This window comes from Camarhynchus parvulus, chromosome 21 (genome assembly GCF_901933205.1).
Source record: "Camarhynchus parvulus chromosome 21, STF_HiC, whole genome shotgun sequence".
Taxonomy (NCBI): Eukaryota; Metazoa; Chordata; class Aves; order Passeriformes; family Thraupidae; genus Camarhynchus; species Camarhynchus parvulus.
This window is the reverse complement of record NC_044591.1, coordinates 6,493,410-6,512,448: the sequence shown is the minus strand read 5'-3', so window position 1 is coordinate 6,512,448 and position 19,039 is coordinate 6,493,410. Positions and strand designations below refer to the sequence as shown.

Here is a 19,039-nt window from a genome sequence, read left to right as displayed (position 1 = left end):
GCGTACGGGGCCGGAGGAGAGGAGCGGCAGCGGTGCCCTGGGCACCGGGCACGGCAGGAGCCGCGGGCAGGTTTGCCCCGGCACCGCCGTCCCACGCGGGGCCGGGCTCGGCCGTGCGGTGCGCAGCGCGCACCGAGCAGGACCGGAGCCCTCGGGGCACTGGTGGCCGCCACCTGCGGGTGTCACAACCCCGGACGCATCTTGCCCTCAGGAAGATCACGGCGCTCTACCCCTGAACGCCGGGCCCACGGGAGGCGGGGGGAAGGGGGCCCTTTTGCAGTGAATTTCCTCATTTTTTTTGGCTTTATTTTTCTAAGTAGCAAAGAATGCGAGGGAGGTTCTGAGAGGCGTGTTGGGTAAACACAGATATAAGCCTCTTTCTTTAAAACAAACGAGCAGATTATTTACCTGATTAAATAGGTATTTTGAGCAGGTTGTAGGCTGTTTTTGTGAACACACCACGTTTGGCTCCAGGATTTTGGCAGAGCTGGGCTCCTCACCGGGGCTCACACAGAGCTGCCCATGGACTTACCAGCTCTTAAATCCTTTTTATAAACAGAACTTAATGTGCTTCCCAAAGGAGGCCAGCATCATTACCCCACTAGGGATGGGGAAACTGAGGCACTGGTGAGGGAAGTGACTCGCCAGAAGTGGCTGGACAGGTTAGTCACAGGGCTGGAAGGAGCCCAGGTGTGTTTGGCTCCATGCACCAGGATGTGCTGCGCCCTGATAGTGTCCTGAGCTCAGAGACGCAACACAAACTGTAGCTCATCACCTCAGCAGTGCTGCATTTGCATGGACAAAAACGCACAGGCAGCAATGCAGGCCAGAGGGCAGGGAGAGGGAAGAGGAGAGGGGAGTCATTTGTGGAAACCACAAATATTCTGGCTCCTCTCAGAGAAAAATCTAAACAAAGTCTAGTGAAATGGAGCCACCCGGGGACCTTCCAAGCCGGGAAGCACGTGGGGACAACAGTGTCAGGCAGGAGGCAAGTGTGCCCTGCCTGGGGGCTGCCCAGCCAAGCAGCACTCCTGAACAGAGCCCTGTACGGCACTCACCTTCCCACTCGGTGCAGCCAAGCTCCTGCTTTATCAGCATTGCCCCGACTTCCCCACTCACTGGTTTCTAACCATCAGCTCCGATCAGCTGTCACCCCGTGCTGCCTTTACAATCCTGCCTGTCTGCACTTCACTCGGCCCCAGCACCCAGCCGACATCACCCACAGTCCTCAGCAGAGCCTGCCCTGGTCCCTACACCTCAGCCAGACGCTACAGCACCTGCCAAGGAATATCCCACCCTGCAAAGTAATGGACAGAACCAGAACTGTTTGTGCAGGCTCTGTAATAGATCAGTTTGGATTCAACACTTGCAGGTTTGAGTTTGCTGACAGGTCCCATAAGTTCACTGCACTTTATGTCAGATATCTTCATTTTTGCTTCTTCTGTGAACTTAAGATTTAATGAGTGGGAGTTCTGCTCACCACCACTGTTCCCTGAGAAAGGGGGTCCCTGCTGGATCTCCAATTCCTCACAAAGAGGAATACACTTTCTAAAATGGATATGTCACTAGGCATACACAGCCCCACAGACCCTCTGAACATACCTGTTCTTCTACGTGCACCAAGCTGAGCACGTTCACACATCAGTATACAAATGTTCCCCACCCCTCCCATCCCAGCATGCACACGCAACATGCATATGCCCTCCACAAAGAGAATGATACTCTGTGTTCACTGACATTCAAATACACAATATCCATACACCATGACACACATGAACCCACACACACAACCTAAACACACCTGGAGGATCCCCTCCACAGACTTCCCACTGTCCCTCCCACTCCTCCTTGCAGGAACAACTTGCCAAGGTGTTTTTTCAGGTGAAATCCACGCCCTGCAGCTGATGCAATGGCAAGGCCTGATTTCCTATCTCAGCAATCTCCTGTCACAGGATCAGGTTTTATTTCCCCATACTCCCTCCTTTGCCTCTTACCCAAGGAACGTTGGTTCTTCCCTTTCTCAAGGGCTCTGAAGCTTTCTGCTCCTGTGCCCCCCGTGAGGGTGGCACCTCCCCTCCTTCCCTTACCCCTTCAGGGTACGGATCCACTCTGAGGAAAAGCTGCCTCTGACCGTGCCCTGGCATGAAGAGGCTCCTGGACCCCCTGCTCTCCAGGAGCACTCGAGGGAAGGCAGCACCCCTCACCCTGCTCTGAACTTTGCTTCCGTGCCATGGCGAGAGCCGCCCCATCCGCTCCAGCCACATCTGCCCTTCCGTGGCAGGTGAAGAGATCTCTCTGTGTCCCCTTCCACCCTCCCAGGGGCATGAGGAGCACTTGGCAATTAATGTTTGCCAGGTGCTCAGAGATCCTCAGATGAAAAGTGCAATGGGAGGGGGAAGGATGATTAATTTATTATTATTACAGTTTAATGCTTTCCCCGCAGACAGTGTGCCAGGGCTGAGCAGGGGGTGAGTCACACTGAGATGTGGGACATCCCCCTTTTTGTGTCTCTTCTACCTTTGTTTTTTATGCTTAGCCCATTTTCTTGGCAGTTTCTCCCTCCTTAGTTGGAGCTGGCCTGGGGGCCTGGGACTGTGCTCTGGATTCATGTGGGATCAGGGCGCTGGCTCTCAGATTGCAGGCTGGAGATCTGGCAGTGCTGTGCCCCTCCTCCTGCTCCTGCTTGGGGAGTCTATTAGGCAAATGCTCCTGCCCTATTTCTGTAATTTTGTTTGATTTCTGTTTCGTCAAGGGAGGTGCCCAGAGGCCTCGGGGCCTGGGCGGCAGGAGCAGACAATCCATGCTTTCTTTGCCTTTCCTTCTCTTTCCCTCCTTCCTTCTCAATTCAGTTTCAATCACATTATTGGCACATGGCTCCCAGAACCCCTTGCCAAAGCAGCTGTGCTAAGTCTCAGCGTGCTGGGGAAGGCTCTGCTGGGAGCAATTCTGCCATTTACTGTTCCTTTGGCCTCACACAGTTTGACACCAGGTCCCCACCATGTAGCTACTGCTTTTCCAGGCACCCCACAGCTTCCAGCATCTGCTGGAAGCCAATGCTGCTCATCTCTTGACCACTGCCCAGAGGGAATGACTGTACTGGGAACGGGCCATACGGCACTGAACGTACACGGCATGTGCTCCACAGGGGCCCAGAAAGACTTGGGGGGAAGGAGTGGCAGGGGTTTGAATGCACTAACAATTAGTTACAATTTACTGCAGCAATTAAAAGTGCAGCCTGGGGATTTCAGGGTGAGGAGGTAAGGGCATAGTCGTACCCAGGCAGCAGGTCCAATAGGGAAGGTACCTGGCACTCAGAAGCAGGTGCTCTGCCTGCAAAACCAGCAAACACCACCCTGAACCATCCTGAACCCCACAAAGCCCCGGAGCCCGGGCTTGGCAAAGCACACAGCTGGGATGGGAAACTGCTGCCCAAGGATGGGCCCCAGACTGCGCAAGATCTATTTCTGCAGTGCATGGGGCAAGCGCAAACAGAAATGGTGATTTCTGATTTCTGTCCAGAGGATCTGCAAGCCAGCTTGTGTTCCTGCAGAGACATGCAAATGAAAGCATGAGCACATGCCATGTGCTTACACACGGAGTCATGTAAATGCAACGACACAGGAAGACCTGTGCATGGTCCTGCAGCAGCCAGGACAGGGCTGGATTGTCATGGATGTTTTAGAGAGCTTGCCCTGCTCTGGACACATGTGGAAGGCTTAATGGCATGCAGATGTCAAAGGGCACTGGGTAGAGAGGAGTTGCCACCCTACTTACTCTACAGGGCAATGACTTGCTCGCCCAGCAACTCTATCCTGACATGAGCTGGGCAGATCTATAAAGGCTCCCAAGTAACAGAGATGGGGCAGGTCAACAGACAGGCTGGATTTTACAGGACTCTGACACTGTGGCTGTGTCTCCATAAATTCACTCTGGATTTAAGGTGGCTTGGGTGCGGGCAAGAGGAGAAAGGAGGGAAGGCAGAGGGAATATGGCACATTGTCTGCTCTGCTCTACCTGCCCCATCACAGGCAGAGCCCATGTCAGCCCTGCTCCCATGCAGGGCACTGAGGCAGGAACAGGGCACTGCCAGGGACTGTCCCCAAGGTGCAGCCACTCATTCAATAGAAGTGACAATGAGGGGAGATGATGGAGGAGCTGAGAAATGGGCATCAGACCCAGGACTGCACACAGTGGGGACTGACAGCTCTTCCTCCTCTGGGATGTGACAGCAGGATCCCCACCAGAGCACAGCGAGGGAAGGCAAAGTGTCCCCTCGTACGCAAGCAAGCTGGTGGCGGGCTCATTCCGAGAGCTGCCCGCGACGCAGTGCGTGTGTACCCGCGTGGGCTGGCCCTGCTTGTGCAACGGGGCCGCCTGAGCTTCAACGCTGCTGACACAGGCGATGTGCCAGCGTGCCTGCCAGGGCTCCGAGCGAGCCGGGGACGCGCCAACGCCGCGGGGGCACGCAGCCCCGGCGGGGACCCGAGCGCCCGAGGGCACGGGGACACCGCCGGGCAGGGGCTGGCTGTACAGGGCTGGCTGCACAGGGCTGGCTGCACAGGGCTGGCTGTGCCCGTGTGCCCCCGAGGGCACAGGGACACCGCCGGGCAGGGGCTGGCTGTGCAGGGCTGGCTGTACAGGGCTGGCTGCACAGGGCTGGCTGCACAGGGCTGGCTGTGCCCGTGTGCCCCCGAGGACACGGGGACACCGCCGGGCAGGGGCTGGCTGTGCAGGGCTGGCTGTGCCCGTGTGCCCCCGAGGGCACAGGGACACCGCCGGGCAGGGGCTGGCTGTGCAGGGCTGGCTGTGCCCGTGTGCCCCCGAGGACACAGGGACACCGCCGGGCAGGGGCTGGCTGCACAGGGCTGGCTGCACAGGGCTGGCTGTGCCCGTGTGCCCCCGAGGGCACGGGGACACCGCCGGGCAGGGGCTGGCTGCACAGGGCTGGCTGTACAGGGCTGGCTGCACAGGGCTGGCTGTGCCCGTGTGCCCCCGAGGGCACAGGGACACCGCCGGGCAGGGGCTGCAGGGCCCGGCGGAAGCGCGGCCGCGGCCCCCCGGGAGCCCTGGCACAGGGCCGGGGCTGCGGGAGCAGCGGCGGGCGCTAAGTGTGAGGCAGACGCAGCGATTGCATTACTGAAGGAGCCCGGGCTGGCAATGCCGAGCTATCGTCCCTGTAATCCTGTTAGCCAGCAATCTCCATTCCGAAAGAGCTTCATTTCTTTGTGAATATTTGTAAACTAGATATCTAATGGAAAATTATAGGAAAATTATAGTGAAATTCATGACGAAGAAATCCGATTAGCCCTAATTCAATTATGCCATCTTAGCCCACACAGCACATTTCCCATTTTTTTCCCATAAATACCAATGCCAGGGGTCCGGGTAATCAAATAAAATTGAAAATCATCTTCCCATTAAATTCAATTAGCTGCAATTTCTAAAGCCTATCAGAGATTTTAATTACTAAATTATAAAATTCTCCAATGCTAAATTGAAACTAAAAAAATTGCACATCCTTATATTTCAGAAGAAAAAAACCCAGCAGAAACCTTGAAAAATACCCTTCTCCTCCCATCAACATCCACGTGAACACGGGTCTGGGCAGGCTCCACCAGAGAAATGAGTGTAGAGGGACATGAGCCAGGCCTAGGAAAGAAGGTGGCTACCTCTGTGAGAAAGTGTGTGGATATCAGCTGAGATTAAAACCTAAAATCCAGCCCTAGTTCAACTGAGCTGGGTTGGAAGAGGGAAGGGGAGAGGCTAGCAATCTGAGCAGCGTGTTTGCTCCCTTTTCCCACACAAGCTCCTCGGTTCTGGCAGGTTTTCTGAGCTGCTGTGCCAGGCACCAGTGACAAGCCACCGTGCTCCCGCAGCCAGTGAAAGAGCCGAGACTCTCTAGGAGCTGGAACGAGCTTTGCCTGCAAATGGGCTCGGGGAGGCAGTCCCTCGAGTCTCCGTGTGCCAAAGCCAGGGCAGGAGAGCTGGTGATGCCCAGAGGGAAGCAGGAGGGCAGATGCTAGCTTTGTGCTTCTGATAAAACTTCTTGAATAATGGCCATGCAAGCCTGGTCCTGACACTGAATTAAGGGAAGCTGGAGCCCTCAGCAAACTGATTTAGCTTGAAGCACTACTTCAGCGAACACGTGGGATGTTCCAGAGGAGGGGGATATAATCACCCTTCCCTGATAGCACAGGAACTCTCGGAGTTCACAGAGGCACCAGGCAGGCAAGCCCATCCCTAAACTGTTCTTTATTCAACAACTAAACCAAGCAGGCAAACAGGGAAACCAGCAAAGCCTGTGCCTACAGATGCTCTCTTCCAGCCCTGCTTCTCTGGGGACCAGCATGGCACAGTGAGGTGTCGAGGGGCAATTAACTGTGTGAACAAGCAGTGGGAGGAGAAGGGAAGCTCAGCTCTCCAGTTACAATACCTGACCCTCCACGAGGCAGCAAGAGTAAGGATTTTCTGACACTGCTTTTATGCCAGAGAGCACTTTTGCATGGTACCCTAAAGGGTTTATTCACGTGCTAACATAAACGAAGCCAGTTTGTTCTCATAGCTCTAAATAGAAGCTCAGGTTGCCCTGAACCAGGCCGATACTTGGTTTAATTTACTGGGCACCCGAAAGTTGCCAGCAGGGAGTTGCCCGCAAACAGAACAACAACAAAAAAGTTAATGATCTGGGCTTTTTCTTTAATAAATAGGCAAACTGGCTGAGCCGGATTGTTGGCTAGGATTCGTCTCCCCTTTATCACCCTGGAGCTTCTGTGACACATTCTCCAAATCATCAGCATTTTGCAATTTGAGGTCGTTACCAAATAGTATTTTTTTGCCAAGGAAGGGAGAAAAATAAATTAATAATTAAGAAGCCCAAGCAGGGAGAGGCTGCGGGTTGAATGGCGCTGCCACCTCCGCGGGGATTGCTCAGGCACCTGGCAGCCTGCCCAGCGCGCACCTTGGTCGCTGTCTCACCCTGGAATGTGCTGCTGGCACCCAAGTGCTACTTGATTTTACTACGAATTAATCAAAGTCTCTTTTGCAAATGTCTAACACTAAATCACCACTGGCTGAGCTTCAAATGCAATTCCCCTGTTCCAGGGATTTGGTGCAAGGAGATTACCAGCTCCAGGTGAAGAGCTGAAGGGGGTTTCCTCTCTGCACATCTTCTGGTTCTCCAAAGCATCAGCCTCTCCCAGCTGGAAGGACAATAGATTTCCCACAAGTCTCCTCCTGCTCAGAGCAGGTAACCACACAGACATCCAAGATATGCTGGGATAAATCCATCTGTGCTGCCTGACTGGAGTGTAGTTACAGCAAAAAGGAATTTGGCGCGACTGCGAGCTGACACAGGTGGCAGAGCACTGCACTGGCAGCTTGGGTGTGCCTGTGACCCCGTGTTTATGGAGCTGTGGAAGCATCTCCACACAGGACGACACACAGAGATGTGTACCTGCCTGCGTGGGTATGGCTGCCTGCTCATCTGTGCACATGGATGCGCATGGCCCTGTGGCACTGTGTGGGCACTTGGCCACATGTGTACAGGGCTGTGCAGTCAGATGTGGCTGCCCACAGACATTCTCTAAGGGAGTTCTTGCCATGTTAACGTGTGCATGTCTCATTTGTCTCTGAACTTGTAGAACTGAGCACCCTCCCTGTTCTGTCCAGCCCCACAAAAGGCGCTTTGCCATGGCTGATGATCTGGATGGCATCAGCACATGTCCTTGCACTGCTCCAGCAATACACCACTCCCTGAGCCATGGGCGAGCTGTATTCCCCTCTCCACACTCTGCCTGTCTCAGAGCCCTTTCATATTTTCAGTGCTCACTAGACCGTGAATTCACCTTCATACCAGTTACAGGGTTATTTAGCTTCTCCTGACACTGATAACCACCAAACTTTCACTGGCAGCTCAGCTCTCTCCAAAGAGCCATGCAGCACTCCTCTCTCCCGTGGTGCCCCCACCCACGCACACCCACCAGGAGCACGGGGGCAGATGCCCTGGCAGGACACAGTGCCTCAGTGCTCACCCACCAGCCACAGCCACTTATCCCCAGCACGTATCTACGCTGTGAAAAAGAGGAACAGAGCAGAAGAGTTAAAAACTGGATGGAAAGAATGAAATAGAGAAGGGAAGAGAGAGACAGAAGGGGAAAAGGGTGACAAAGCAAAACCAGTACAAACAGAGGAGGAAAACCCCCTAGGACAACAGAGAAAGGATGCGGGATGGAGGCAGAAGAGCACAGGAATATACAGTGGGGTTTTCCCCCTGCATACCCCACAAAGCAACACTCTCCAGCAGTTGACACCAACATATTCCACAGCTCTCCCTGAAATCTTAGGGATCAACTAGACAGCTGTTGTACAGCAGCTGGACTAGCTGTGCATGGGCTGGGGCACTGCCGAGGAGTAATGAGGATGAGCAGCCTGTGTGGGAAACAAGGCACTGCCCCCAGGGTGCCCAAAGGCCGACAGAGTGCAGAAACCCCCAAACAGGAGGATGAAACCTCTCTGCAGGGCCAAGCACAAGGCAGGTGAAGTCTGTCCCTCCTCCCCAGTCACGAGGGAACTCTACCCTCCCTTTGCTGGCCCAGAACCACCTCAGCCAGTCACCCTCCCACTGGCTCTGAGCCACTGTCGCCTATTCCCCCTGCTGCAGACCTGTAAGGCACCTTTCCCCTGCCACAGTCTCTTGGCTTCATGCCTTTGGCACATGGCCTTGCTGCTCGCCCCTGGCCATGTGGGCTTGCTCCGTGGTCCCCTGCACCTTGCCATTCCCTGCTGAAGCAAGTGCTGCAGTGACATTTCACTCTGAAACCAAGCAAGTGCTGACAGCGAGTGGCAGCCCCAAGGGTTCTTGCTTGGCCCCCAGGGCTGTGCAGGGCCAGACACTGCTGACAAGGGGCACAAGTTGCTGCACAGCTTGTGGCACCTCTTCCCATCTGTGTGGCTCCCCTGGCCCTGCCCCAAGATGTGCCTGCAGCAAGTCACCCATCCCAGTGTGGCCATCCCCATCTCCCATCCCATACAGCCCCTTGGAGCACTGACCCCATATCCCAGCAGACAAAATCCCTCCTTCTTTGGCCCAGGGATTTCATCTCGTTCTAACAAAGAGCTCAAGGTGGGGACTTCGTTATGTTCCCACAGCCGTGGGGTACGGATAAACACGATTCCTGTCACTCCCCCAAGTGTGCAACGATACATTCCCACATAGACACAGATCTGCACACATAACACGGAGTAGCATGGATCTGGAAAGGGAGCTGGTAGGGGGACAGAGCTGCTCTTGTCCCCGAGGCAGCTGTTGCTGACTCCACCTAACACCAGAGACTGCAATAAAGTCGGAATTGGTGTCACTTTTGGGGTTGTCCGTGGCAAAGCCAAGAGCTGGATTTGATGATCCCATGTGGATCCCTTCCAGCTCAGGATACTCCATCACTCTGGGGTTCTGTGATACTGTGAACTGCAAGAGCCCAAAGGGATGAGAACAGGATGGACCAAAGCAGTAGCCCTGGCACAAGTTTATCACAGCCAAATGCTTTTGGCACAAATTCTTCACACCCAAACACTTCTCCCTGTCCTCCACCTTCTTCAGGATGGTTCCTACCACTGGAGCCTCTGCTGGCTTTGCATGGCCATCCTGCAAAGGCAGATCTGTGGAAAGACAGCAGAAACAGCCCTGCTGCCTCACCTGCCCCAGGAGCACACCCCAGGGCTCCTGCTTTCCCCATCTCACCATGAAAAAAAAAAAGCTCTGTGCAAATAATAGATCAATAGAGCCCCCGCCTCTTCGGAAGGAAAACAAACACCCGGATCACCGCAAATTAGAGAATGTTTCGCTTCACTTCATCCAAACAGGCTGACAATTTTTTTGGGTTGTTGCCACGGTGACAGAGTAACACAGCGTTCAGCCTGTTGCAGAACAATCAATTAAGTTAATGCCTCGGAGTGCCTGTTTACCCTTCCATTTAGGAGGTGCTGCTCTCCCTCACGCTTTCTCTCTAGCTAGTTTCAGATTTCTGATCCTTTGCTTCCTGCTCCTAGTTCTTCTTTATTTAATGTAAAAAAAAGTCTCTACCCTAACTACCTTCTGGCTTATAAGGAGCCTCACACTTTCTGGAATGATTGCCTGGAATAAAGGTTTTCCCCCCTCTGACTCCTGTTATTTCGCGTTCTTTCCTGGAAAAACTGGGGATTTACCTTTACCTTGCACGGTACAGCCCTGTCCCCTCCTCCTGGTGTGCTCAAGAACTCGCCAAGTTTCTAAAGGCCAGCTCTCAACATCCCCTTGGGAGAGTGGCTACCTTCGGAGTAACTGCTTCTAACAAGATGAAGTAACTTGAACTGAAGATCTATGAAGTGATCAGAAACCCTTCCACTATTGCTGCTTTCTACACTGTGAGCTGTGACCATAAATGAAGAACCATCTTGTGCTAAATGCTATCTGAAAAGGAGAACTACAAAAGGGCCTCTTAAGAGTCTAGGTCTCATGCTAAGGTACGGAACTCCTAAATATTTGCTTAAATGATCTTGGCTTAAGCAAAACTCAACCTAGTGCCCTCCATCTTCCCCAACCCTGCTGCCCTCCTCCTTCCCCAACCCACCCAAACAACACCTCCAACATCCTGGGTGAAAATGAGGTACCAGAGAGTGAAAGGATTTATCCAAGGCCAAGCCTGAGATATAATTCAGGGCTTCTGTCTCCTGATCTCTCTGCAGCTTGGTGCTGTCTTTCTCATCAACACAATATTCTTATGCTTTTCTTTGAAATCTGAATAAAAGTGTCCATCTCCCTCGTATCCTCATCCTAAAGGAAAAGGCAGGGGCAAGCATGATGTGAAAACAGGAGGATTCCATGATACTGTCTTCTCATCCTGCCACTAGCAACAAGTGCCTAAATGTAAAGTTAGTATTAATTTAGTATTGAACAGATGGAAGAAAACTGTAGACCAAGCAGATACAGAAGAATGGTGCTCAAACACTAGGAAAAATCACAGTAATAGGTCAAATATAACATCTCCTCCCTGCTTCCCAAGCCGGATCCTTTTTCAAGGACTCCACTCTCACAAGCTAACACAAGCCTGCTCAGGGGGGAGCCCTGAGGCCAGGTCTGCACAGGCTGCAGGACAGCCATGCCCCGGGTCCCCCCGGTGCACTCCTCTCCCCCTCCCAGAGAAGTTGTCAGCAGAACCTGTTGGAGCAGGGGCTCGTTGACTGCTCCCTGTCCATTACAGCCCGGATTATAAGCATATTGCACAGTGCTCTCTGCACGGTGCTGGGGAAATCCAATACGCTGAAAGGTTAATGCAATCAATTAGGGTGACAAGGAAGTAGAGTAAAGCCTTCTGAGTAGATGAAAGGGAGAGAGAGATGGAGACAGGGAAAAGCCAAGAGAAGCAGGGGGGGAGCAAAGAGTGGGAGAACGAGGAGGAGGAAGATGGTATACAGGACTTGTGCTATAGACCTCAGGGTGCTGGTGTGGCCAAGGGCACCATCCTGCCCCAGCATGGATGGGGTGGTGTCATTCACAGAAGCAAGGCAGGCCATGGGTCCCCAAGGCACCAGCTGGGCCAGGACACCCTGTTTGTGGCTTTTCCTGCCATCTCCTGAAGAATGTGGAGCCCTGCTCAAACTGCAGCTGCCCAGGTTGGCCTGCCATCAACCTGCTCCCTAAGGGTGAGCGCTGGGGGACTGGCAGAAGTTCCTGTATCTTTCCTGCCCAGGTACCCAGCAGGCATGAAAGAAAATGATTAGGTTTGCAAGGCAAAGGATCTCAGCAAACCATGGGGGAGCATCAAGGGAGGAGAAACAGGGAACAGGAAGGACAAAGAGAACTTCTGGCTATTCATACACTCTGCACAAAAAGGTAAGGATGAGCACCATCTCTGTAGACTTCCTTCCAGTTAGACACTGGTCATCACTGGCCACTTCCTTGCACCTATCCCCTCATGTCTGTAAGCATCTGTAACTTAGATGCTCTCTTACTTTTCCAGCCTCCTTCCCAGTGTGTCAGCCTGGGCTCTCCTGCCAGGCCAGAGAACAAGCCCCAGCCAGTGCCCAGCTGTAGCACTTTCACCCCTGCCTGCGGACAGTTTGACGAGGGTGTTGTGGCACTCAAGCCACCAGCACAGCGTGGAGATCTCAGTGCCATAACTTACATCCTGCTGCTCTGTCCAGCATGGCACAGGCCTTCCCCAGGGCATTCAGCTCAGGGAAGAGCCCCACCCTCCCCTGCAGCCCCCTGAGCCGCTGTTGACTGGCTGCACTCCTGCTCTCTGACCCCCGAGCAGAGCAGTACTTCATTAACCTGGGCTGACAGGTCAGCGAGCACAGCCCCTTCCTACCACGGCTCCTGCTCGGGCACAGCTCAGCCAGGGAGAACGTGACATCAGCTCATTAGAACAAATTATTACTCTATAACCCCTGCTGCAATGTCCCTTAATATGCCTATTTAGCAAGAGACAAGTCCTGGTGGGCTCCTCGGCATTAAAACAACCTCACAAATCACCAGAGGCACAAGCACCATGATCTCTGCTTCTGGGGGTGGAGAGAGGGCGGCTGTTCCTTGGATGGGTGCTGGAGGGGTGCAGAGTCCTGGGCTCTTCCCCTGCAGCAAAATGAAGCTTCAGATATTGCTGGGGGATGTTCTGCAGGCAGGGAGTTTCCATCTGGCTGTGGATCACTGTGCTGCCAAATGTGCCCAAGCTTCAGCACAACCAAGTGTTGTTCCCTCACTGAAATCCACTGAGGAAGTGTTCTGGGATGCCCATTAAACTGTTGGGCCTGTTTTGCTCTGCCTTATCCCTGCCTAACTCTGCCCTCAGCACTACCATCAGTGTCATGTTCCATGTTAGACCTACAAGATTTAAATGTTTCCCTGTGATATATATGAAGTCAGTGCCTGGCTTTCCAAATCCACCTCCAACACTAACCCCACATGCTCATTCCTTCAGGTTAACCAGCCAAGCCAAAGAGCAAGTCTGGAAGCTGACATTGATGGTAGGCACTGTGTGCTACCTCCCCATGTAAGGCCAGGCTAAATTTTGAGGGATAAACCCATGCACATGAAAGCAGTGGGCTCACACCTTTGCAGGGAGGGCTGCCAGCTGTCTAGGACTAATCCAGAAATTACAGAACTGCCGTAGTTTTGGGCACAGTGAGTGAGATATCACAGGCAAAGACAGAAATGTGGGCAAATGTCAGAGGAAGGCTGCTACTACACAGGAACAGGGAGCATGAGGAAATCAACCTCCAACCTGACCTTTAGAAGAGGGAAAAGGGAGAAATAAAACAGTGATTCATATAACAGAAAGAAGTGGCAGCAGTGCCAGGCAGGAGACAGTGAGAAAGAAAAGTAATGGAAAGAAGAGAAGAAAGTGTGAGAAGTGTGTGATGGTGGGCACAGAGAGGGGCAGGATGAAAGCAAACGAATGGAGAAACGAGGGACCTGAGAGAAACAGAGAGAGGGAGGGCGGGAGGAAAAGGAGGAGAAAAGAGCAAGAATAGCCATGCAGCGAGGAGCACACGGGCGAGGCAGAGTGCTGTAACCAGGGTTGTGAAGCATGAAAAGGGAAGAATCTGCCTGTTCCTTTCAGCACTTGGAGCATGGCGCTCAGTGGTGACCTACACTGTGCCTGGCTGTGATCACGTTTTCAGGGCCACTGCCTGCCGATCCCAAACAATGATGAGGAGCCTTTGAAGTCAGAGAAAGAAGCCGCAATGTGAACTGGGGACTTTTTTTCCCCCCTTTTTTTCCTCTCCATTTTTTTAAGGGCCGGGGAAAGAAGGGAGGAAAAGGAAGGCCTGAAGTGGTGGGGGGAAGGTTGGGGGAGAGGTTGCAAGGACAGAACAGAGAGTTGCTCTCTGTGGGGTGCCCCGAAACGAGAGAGACAAAAAGAAAACAAACAGTTTATGAGTAGGGCACATGCTGCCTGTGTCTGCATGCCCCACACTGCTGGCCCCCCGTGCTCCAAGGGAGGCTTCTGTTCCCCAGCAATGATGGATGGATGCATAGGGCCATTCAGGCCTGCCATGTTACAGCAGCAGTATTTACATAACACTGGCCTTCCACCGGTCACCTCTGACACTGCCCGGCCCAGCTTGGGGCCCCCTCCCACCCCAGCCAGCCTGGGCCCCTCAGATGCTGCTGGGACTCAGTCCATGTGCTCCCCAAAACTGGGCATTGGGGGTCCCCACTGCTGCAGGGATGCTCTGAGCGCAGTGAGTGCTCCTGGCACTCTGAGTAATGTCTCACAGGGCAGAGCGCTTCCCACCCTCCCCACGGCCTCTCCTGCCCTCAGACCTGTCTTGGTGCCTGCTGATGGAGGGGAAGCAAGAGGAGCTAGGGACAGCAGGAACTGCCTCAGCGTGGTAGGGACTTCTCAGGAACCATCATCTGAGGTGGCATAGGGAGTGTCTTACCCAGCACACGGAGATAAGGCTTTTAAGAGACAATATTATCTTCCATTTCCCTGGGGTCTAGACCTCTAACTCTTACCAGGGACAGACCAAGTCACCTTCCAAGCTCTAGAAGACTGTGAAGCTGGGTTGTTTTTTTTCCTAAGACAGACCATGAGGGTCTAGGTAAAGGGAAAACCCAGGAAAGCCCTGATTCTGCTGGACACCTGGAAATGCTTCCACACTACCACCATGGTTCTGCAGTCTGAATAGACAAAAATGTGCCAGAAGAGGAGGAGAACATGCACATCACCATCTGAATTATGTGAACTGAGCTCAGCAAAACTTCACAGTAGATGGAGACTGCATCCTGTTCAGTGAAAGGACCTTATATCCATCTCCTCCATCACACATGCATGAAGATAAAGCAGTTCCCTTTCACCAAAATCCTTACACTTTTTTAGCTGTAAAGATAGAGGCAGTAGAGAAGATATTGAGGAAAACCCTCAGTGACAAAACCAGGTGCCCACAACAACTGCTGTACAAAGACAAAGACAGGATTAGGACACACATATGCCATGTCTGCACTTGACTTTCTTCTGTTTCCATCTCTCTTCGTGAGTAACAACAGTCCAACCCCAGAAGGTCTAGTGCAGACATGGCCATGGTGAGCAGGCTGTAAGTGTGAGAGACACACAGAGGAAAAGAGAACCCAGGAGGGCATAGTGACATACCCATTGCAGTCTGAAGTCTCTCCTACCTTTCGGAGATTTCAAGGCCTCGTTTCTTGCCTCGTTTTTAGCTCTAAATTCACTTCATTCTGGAGTGAGAAAAGAAAGGATCCAGTTAACACAAAGGGCACACCTGAGTAAAAGCCAAGACTCACAGAAGCTGCATAAGAACATGGTCCAGCATGGGACACTCAGACTCCACAAGGGAACAAAATGCCTTCCTGCTCCTGGCTGTACCCCACACTGCCATGCACCCCACAGCAGTTCTCTGTGAAAGAGGTTCCTAATGAGGGTTGGGAATAATTTCACATGGAGAGCAGCCATTACTAGCCTGAATCCTGCTCCCCAGGTACCAGAGACACACCTTGTGCTGGTCTGCTCCGTACTTTGCCCACACATCTAAGGTTGCGTTCTGCTCCATGTCAGATTTTCCCTTCCCAATCTTCACATTTCCTCTGCTGACCCCTCTTTCCCAGAGGTTCCCCTGTGTGCTAACGGTGAGGCCTCCCTTGCACACCTTGTGGGGCTCAAGATGATGGGGTGCAGGACTGGGTCCTGTGTCACTGACCCCCCTTACCCACTCATCTGTGTATTTTGCACCCAGGAGAATGCAGAGAGTGAGGATGAAGGAGAAAAGGGACAGGGGAAAAAAAGTCACAGCAAAATACACGAAAAGTAAATTGAATTATTTAAAACCATATGTTCCAAAAATGTGACAGAGCATAAAAGCAGTGCCATGAGACTTCTGGAGGGGGTTATTCTGCACAGGCAGGGTGGGAGGAGAGCTCACGGCTGGGGGAAGACTGCTCTGCAGCCCGACAGGGTCTTCCCTCTCCCAGAGCTGGGAGGTGGCCAGGAGCACAGGGTGGCTTCATGCACAGTGGCAAGGGTGCCTGGCCCATTCCTGCAGCCTCTGTTTTGCAGCCCTGCCAAAACAGCTCTCACAGCTGCGCAGGGTGGCAGTAGAAGGACAAACTGCCCCGAGGCCCTGCCCAGCGTGCCCGTGGCTGAGTCCAGGACCCCCAGCTGTCCGTGCCACACACTGGCTCCCTGCACGTTCCCTTCTCCGGGTGCAGCAGCGACTCAGCCCTTCTGAGACCCTCTCGAGTCCCTTGTAGGACAAAAGTGAGAGGGATTCAGGGGACTCCGTGCTGCTGCCATGGCTCACCCCTGTGTTCCAGGGCCCTGGCACTCTGTGCATGTGGACAGCCTCCTCCTGTCACTTATACTCTGCCACTGCCAAAGATAGATGCCATATGTTGGCTGGGACCCAGAGCAGGAAGGAGCTGGTGAAATATCCCAGATGGATGCATGGAAAGGAGGACAGAGCCCCTCCGGTGAGGAAGGTGCATAACCTCCACCTAAAGGAAGGAGCCTGGCTCCTTCCTTTCCCACTCAAATCCTGATTCTAAAAAGGCTGAGGGCATGGCTGGAGTAACAGCTCCCTGATTTGAGGTGCTTTTCCCACCCTGGCACCCTCGGTCCTTCTGGCATCCCTTCTTTCACCTTTTCCTTCCTTTTGTTCTTCCTTTTTTCCTTGCTCTTTCCACTGCTTTCTCTGCCACTGTCACACTGTTTTCTCCTTCCCTCTCTTTTGTTCTCTCCCTCCTTCCCAAGCTCTCTGCCTGTACTCTCTGCCTTCCTGCCTTCACTCCCTAACCCCTGTGCACGATCAATTCTTGGGATTGGGTTTTTAATTGTTTTTTTTTTTTTTTTTACTCCTCTTCTTTTGGCTGCAGCTTATCAATGATGCAAGAGGAATAACGCCAATTTACTTAGAATGTGTAATCCCCAAATCAGATTGGGGGATTGTATGAGGCAATATGACCTTGCATATGTCTCCATTAAAGCCAGCCAGGCCTCCTCTTGTATTCTGTGTTCCCAGTACATATTTAGACAGATAACGCTAATTGTACTTGACATGTCCTCTTAAGGATGGACTCTTCCCTCCCCCAGCTCTGCTTCCCTGCCTGACAATGTGCCAGAGCCCAGCCCGCTCCCTGGCAGCGTGGCAGGGCACAGCACCTGTGGGGACGGCCGGGTGGGCATCCAGCACGGCCCCACGGCCAGCCCCGCCATGGGCCGGCCGGCTCGGCTCCCTCCGTGTGGGAAGGGGCCCCAGAGGACAAGGACCAGGGGCAGGGCTGCTGGGACATCGTTAATCTGAGATTACACACGGTTCTGTGTCAATTGCGGCTTCTGCAGGAAAAAGCCTTCAGACAAAGAGAGGAGACTTGCTCACCATGAACATCTTTGAAGTCTCCTTCCTCTCCAAGGATGGGCTTCTACCCCATACCTCTTAGTTCCCACATCTGCTTTGGCTAAGTATTTGATACTGGATCCTAGATGCAGCATCTAGGGAACATCACTGGAAAATCATAAAGTCCTATAATGGTTTGGCTTGGAAGGGACCTTTAAAGGTCAATATAGTCCAATTCCCCTGCCACACTTTGCACTAGACTGGTTTGTTCCAAGCTCCATCCAACCTGGCCTCGAACACTTCCAGGGATGGTGCAGAAACATGCTTCACTGAGCAACCTGTGCCAGGGTCTCACTACCCTCACCATAACAATTTTCTTCCTTCCATCTAGGCTAAATTGTGCCTCTTTTAGTTTAAAATCATCACCCCTTGTCCAATCACTATAGGCCATGCTAAAAAGTTTGTCCCTAGCTTTCTTGTAAGCCTCCCTGAAGAAACACTGAAAGGCTGCTTCTTCCCTGTGCCTGTTGTTCATCACTCTCCAGAGCAGACATGCAGGACGCAGGAGGAGGAGGAGGAGGGGGAGCTTATTTCAAGGAAACCAATGGATCCAAACTCTTCGCCAAAGTGGACTCAGTTTTTTTTTTCCCCTTGACACAACATCCTAATTCGACTTTTTCAGTATCTTTCCTTCAACAACCTTTTTTCCTTCCTCCCCTTCCTACCCAGCAACTGCGCATTTATTAATTCATGAGGCACTAATTAGTTCTTTGTTTAATTTTGTGTTAAACAGACTGACCGGAATGATAACGACTTGCAGCGTTGCATTACGGTCCCCAACCGCCCCTGTTTTCTGACAACAAGGGAGCGCAGTGAGACTGGCGTGATGAACCCCAATTCCCACTCCAGTTGCACTTCATTAAGTCAAAATGTGACAAGAAGCTTAGAGAGCAACTTTCAGATCGGATCGCACATAACAATTGGGCAGGAAACTTTCCAAGGGGGAAGCGCGAGAGGCACTCACAGCGAAGGCTGGCACCGCGCGCAGTCCCCTGGCGTGCCTGCCTTAAAGGAGCCAGCTCAGGCTGTCCAGGCAGGAGTCAGGGCATGTGCTGGGAGCAGCGAGTGCCAGAGGAAGGAGAGGAAAGGAAGGGCAGCAAGACAAGCCACAGGCACAGCAGGGCAGGACAGGAGGCATCATGTGCTCCCCTTGTTTCCTTTGCAATGACGGGTTGTGTTGGCAGCCTGTGGGATGGGTTGTGATGAGAACCTTGGAGCACAGGTGGGATAATCCCTCAGCGGGTCACTTCATGAGCTTTGAGGACATCTTCAGACACCTTCAAATCCATGCCTCAGTTTCCCACCTGCAGCTCTACAGTGAAACAGCTGGTGACCCTCAGCTGCTCCTCAAATGTCAAGAACTACACGATTATCATGGAGCCCCTAAGCTGCCAAGGGAGAGGGTGAATCCTGGCACCCACATTGCTAAAATCAGAGGGGAAGAGACAGCTCTGACAGTAGAGAGAGGGATGGCCACCTTCCTGTAGAGGAAGCTGGGCCTCCCTTCAACCTTGTGCAGTGCCTGACACTCTAGTGGCACCACCAAGTTTTGAAAAGGTCTCGATCAGTATAGCAACAGCAGTAAATCTGATAGACTGCAAAGCAAGCAGAGGAGGTGGTTCACTGTAGGGCAGTGAGATGCAAACAGGAA

The 19,039-nt window shown here is 52.9% G+C and overlaps 1 protein-coding gene across 2 annotated transcripts in view; it reads right to left on the bottom strand.

Annotated features, from left to right (window-relative positions):
• Positions 1 to 19,039, bottom strand: part of CASZ1 (castor zinc finger 1) — a 192,510-nt gene that overhangs the window by 84,898 nt on the left and 88,573 nt on the right. For both annotated transcript variants that reach the window (XM_030963980.1, XM_030963981.1), the window contains one exon: positions 15,132 to 15,217. In XM_030963980.1, the coding sequence (XP_030819840.1) occupies positions 15,132 to 15,135 (4 nt within the window). In that variant the 5' untranslated portion in view covers positions 15,136 to 15,217. The remainder of the gene's footprint in view (positions 1 to 15,131; positions 15,218 to 19,039) is intronic.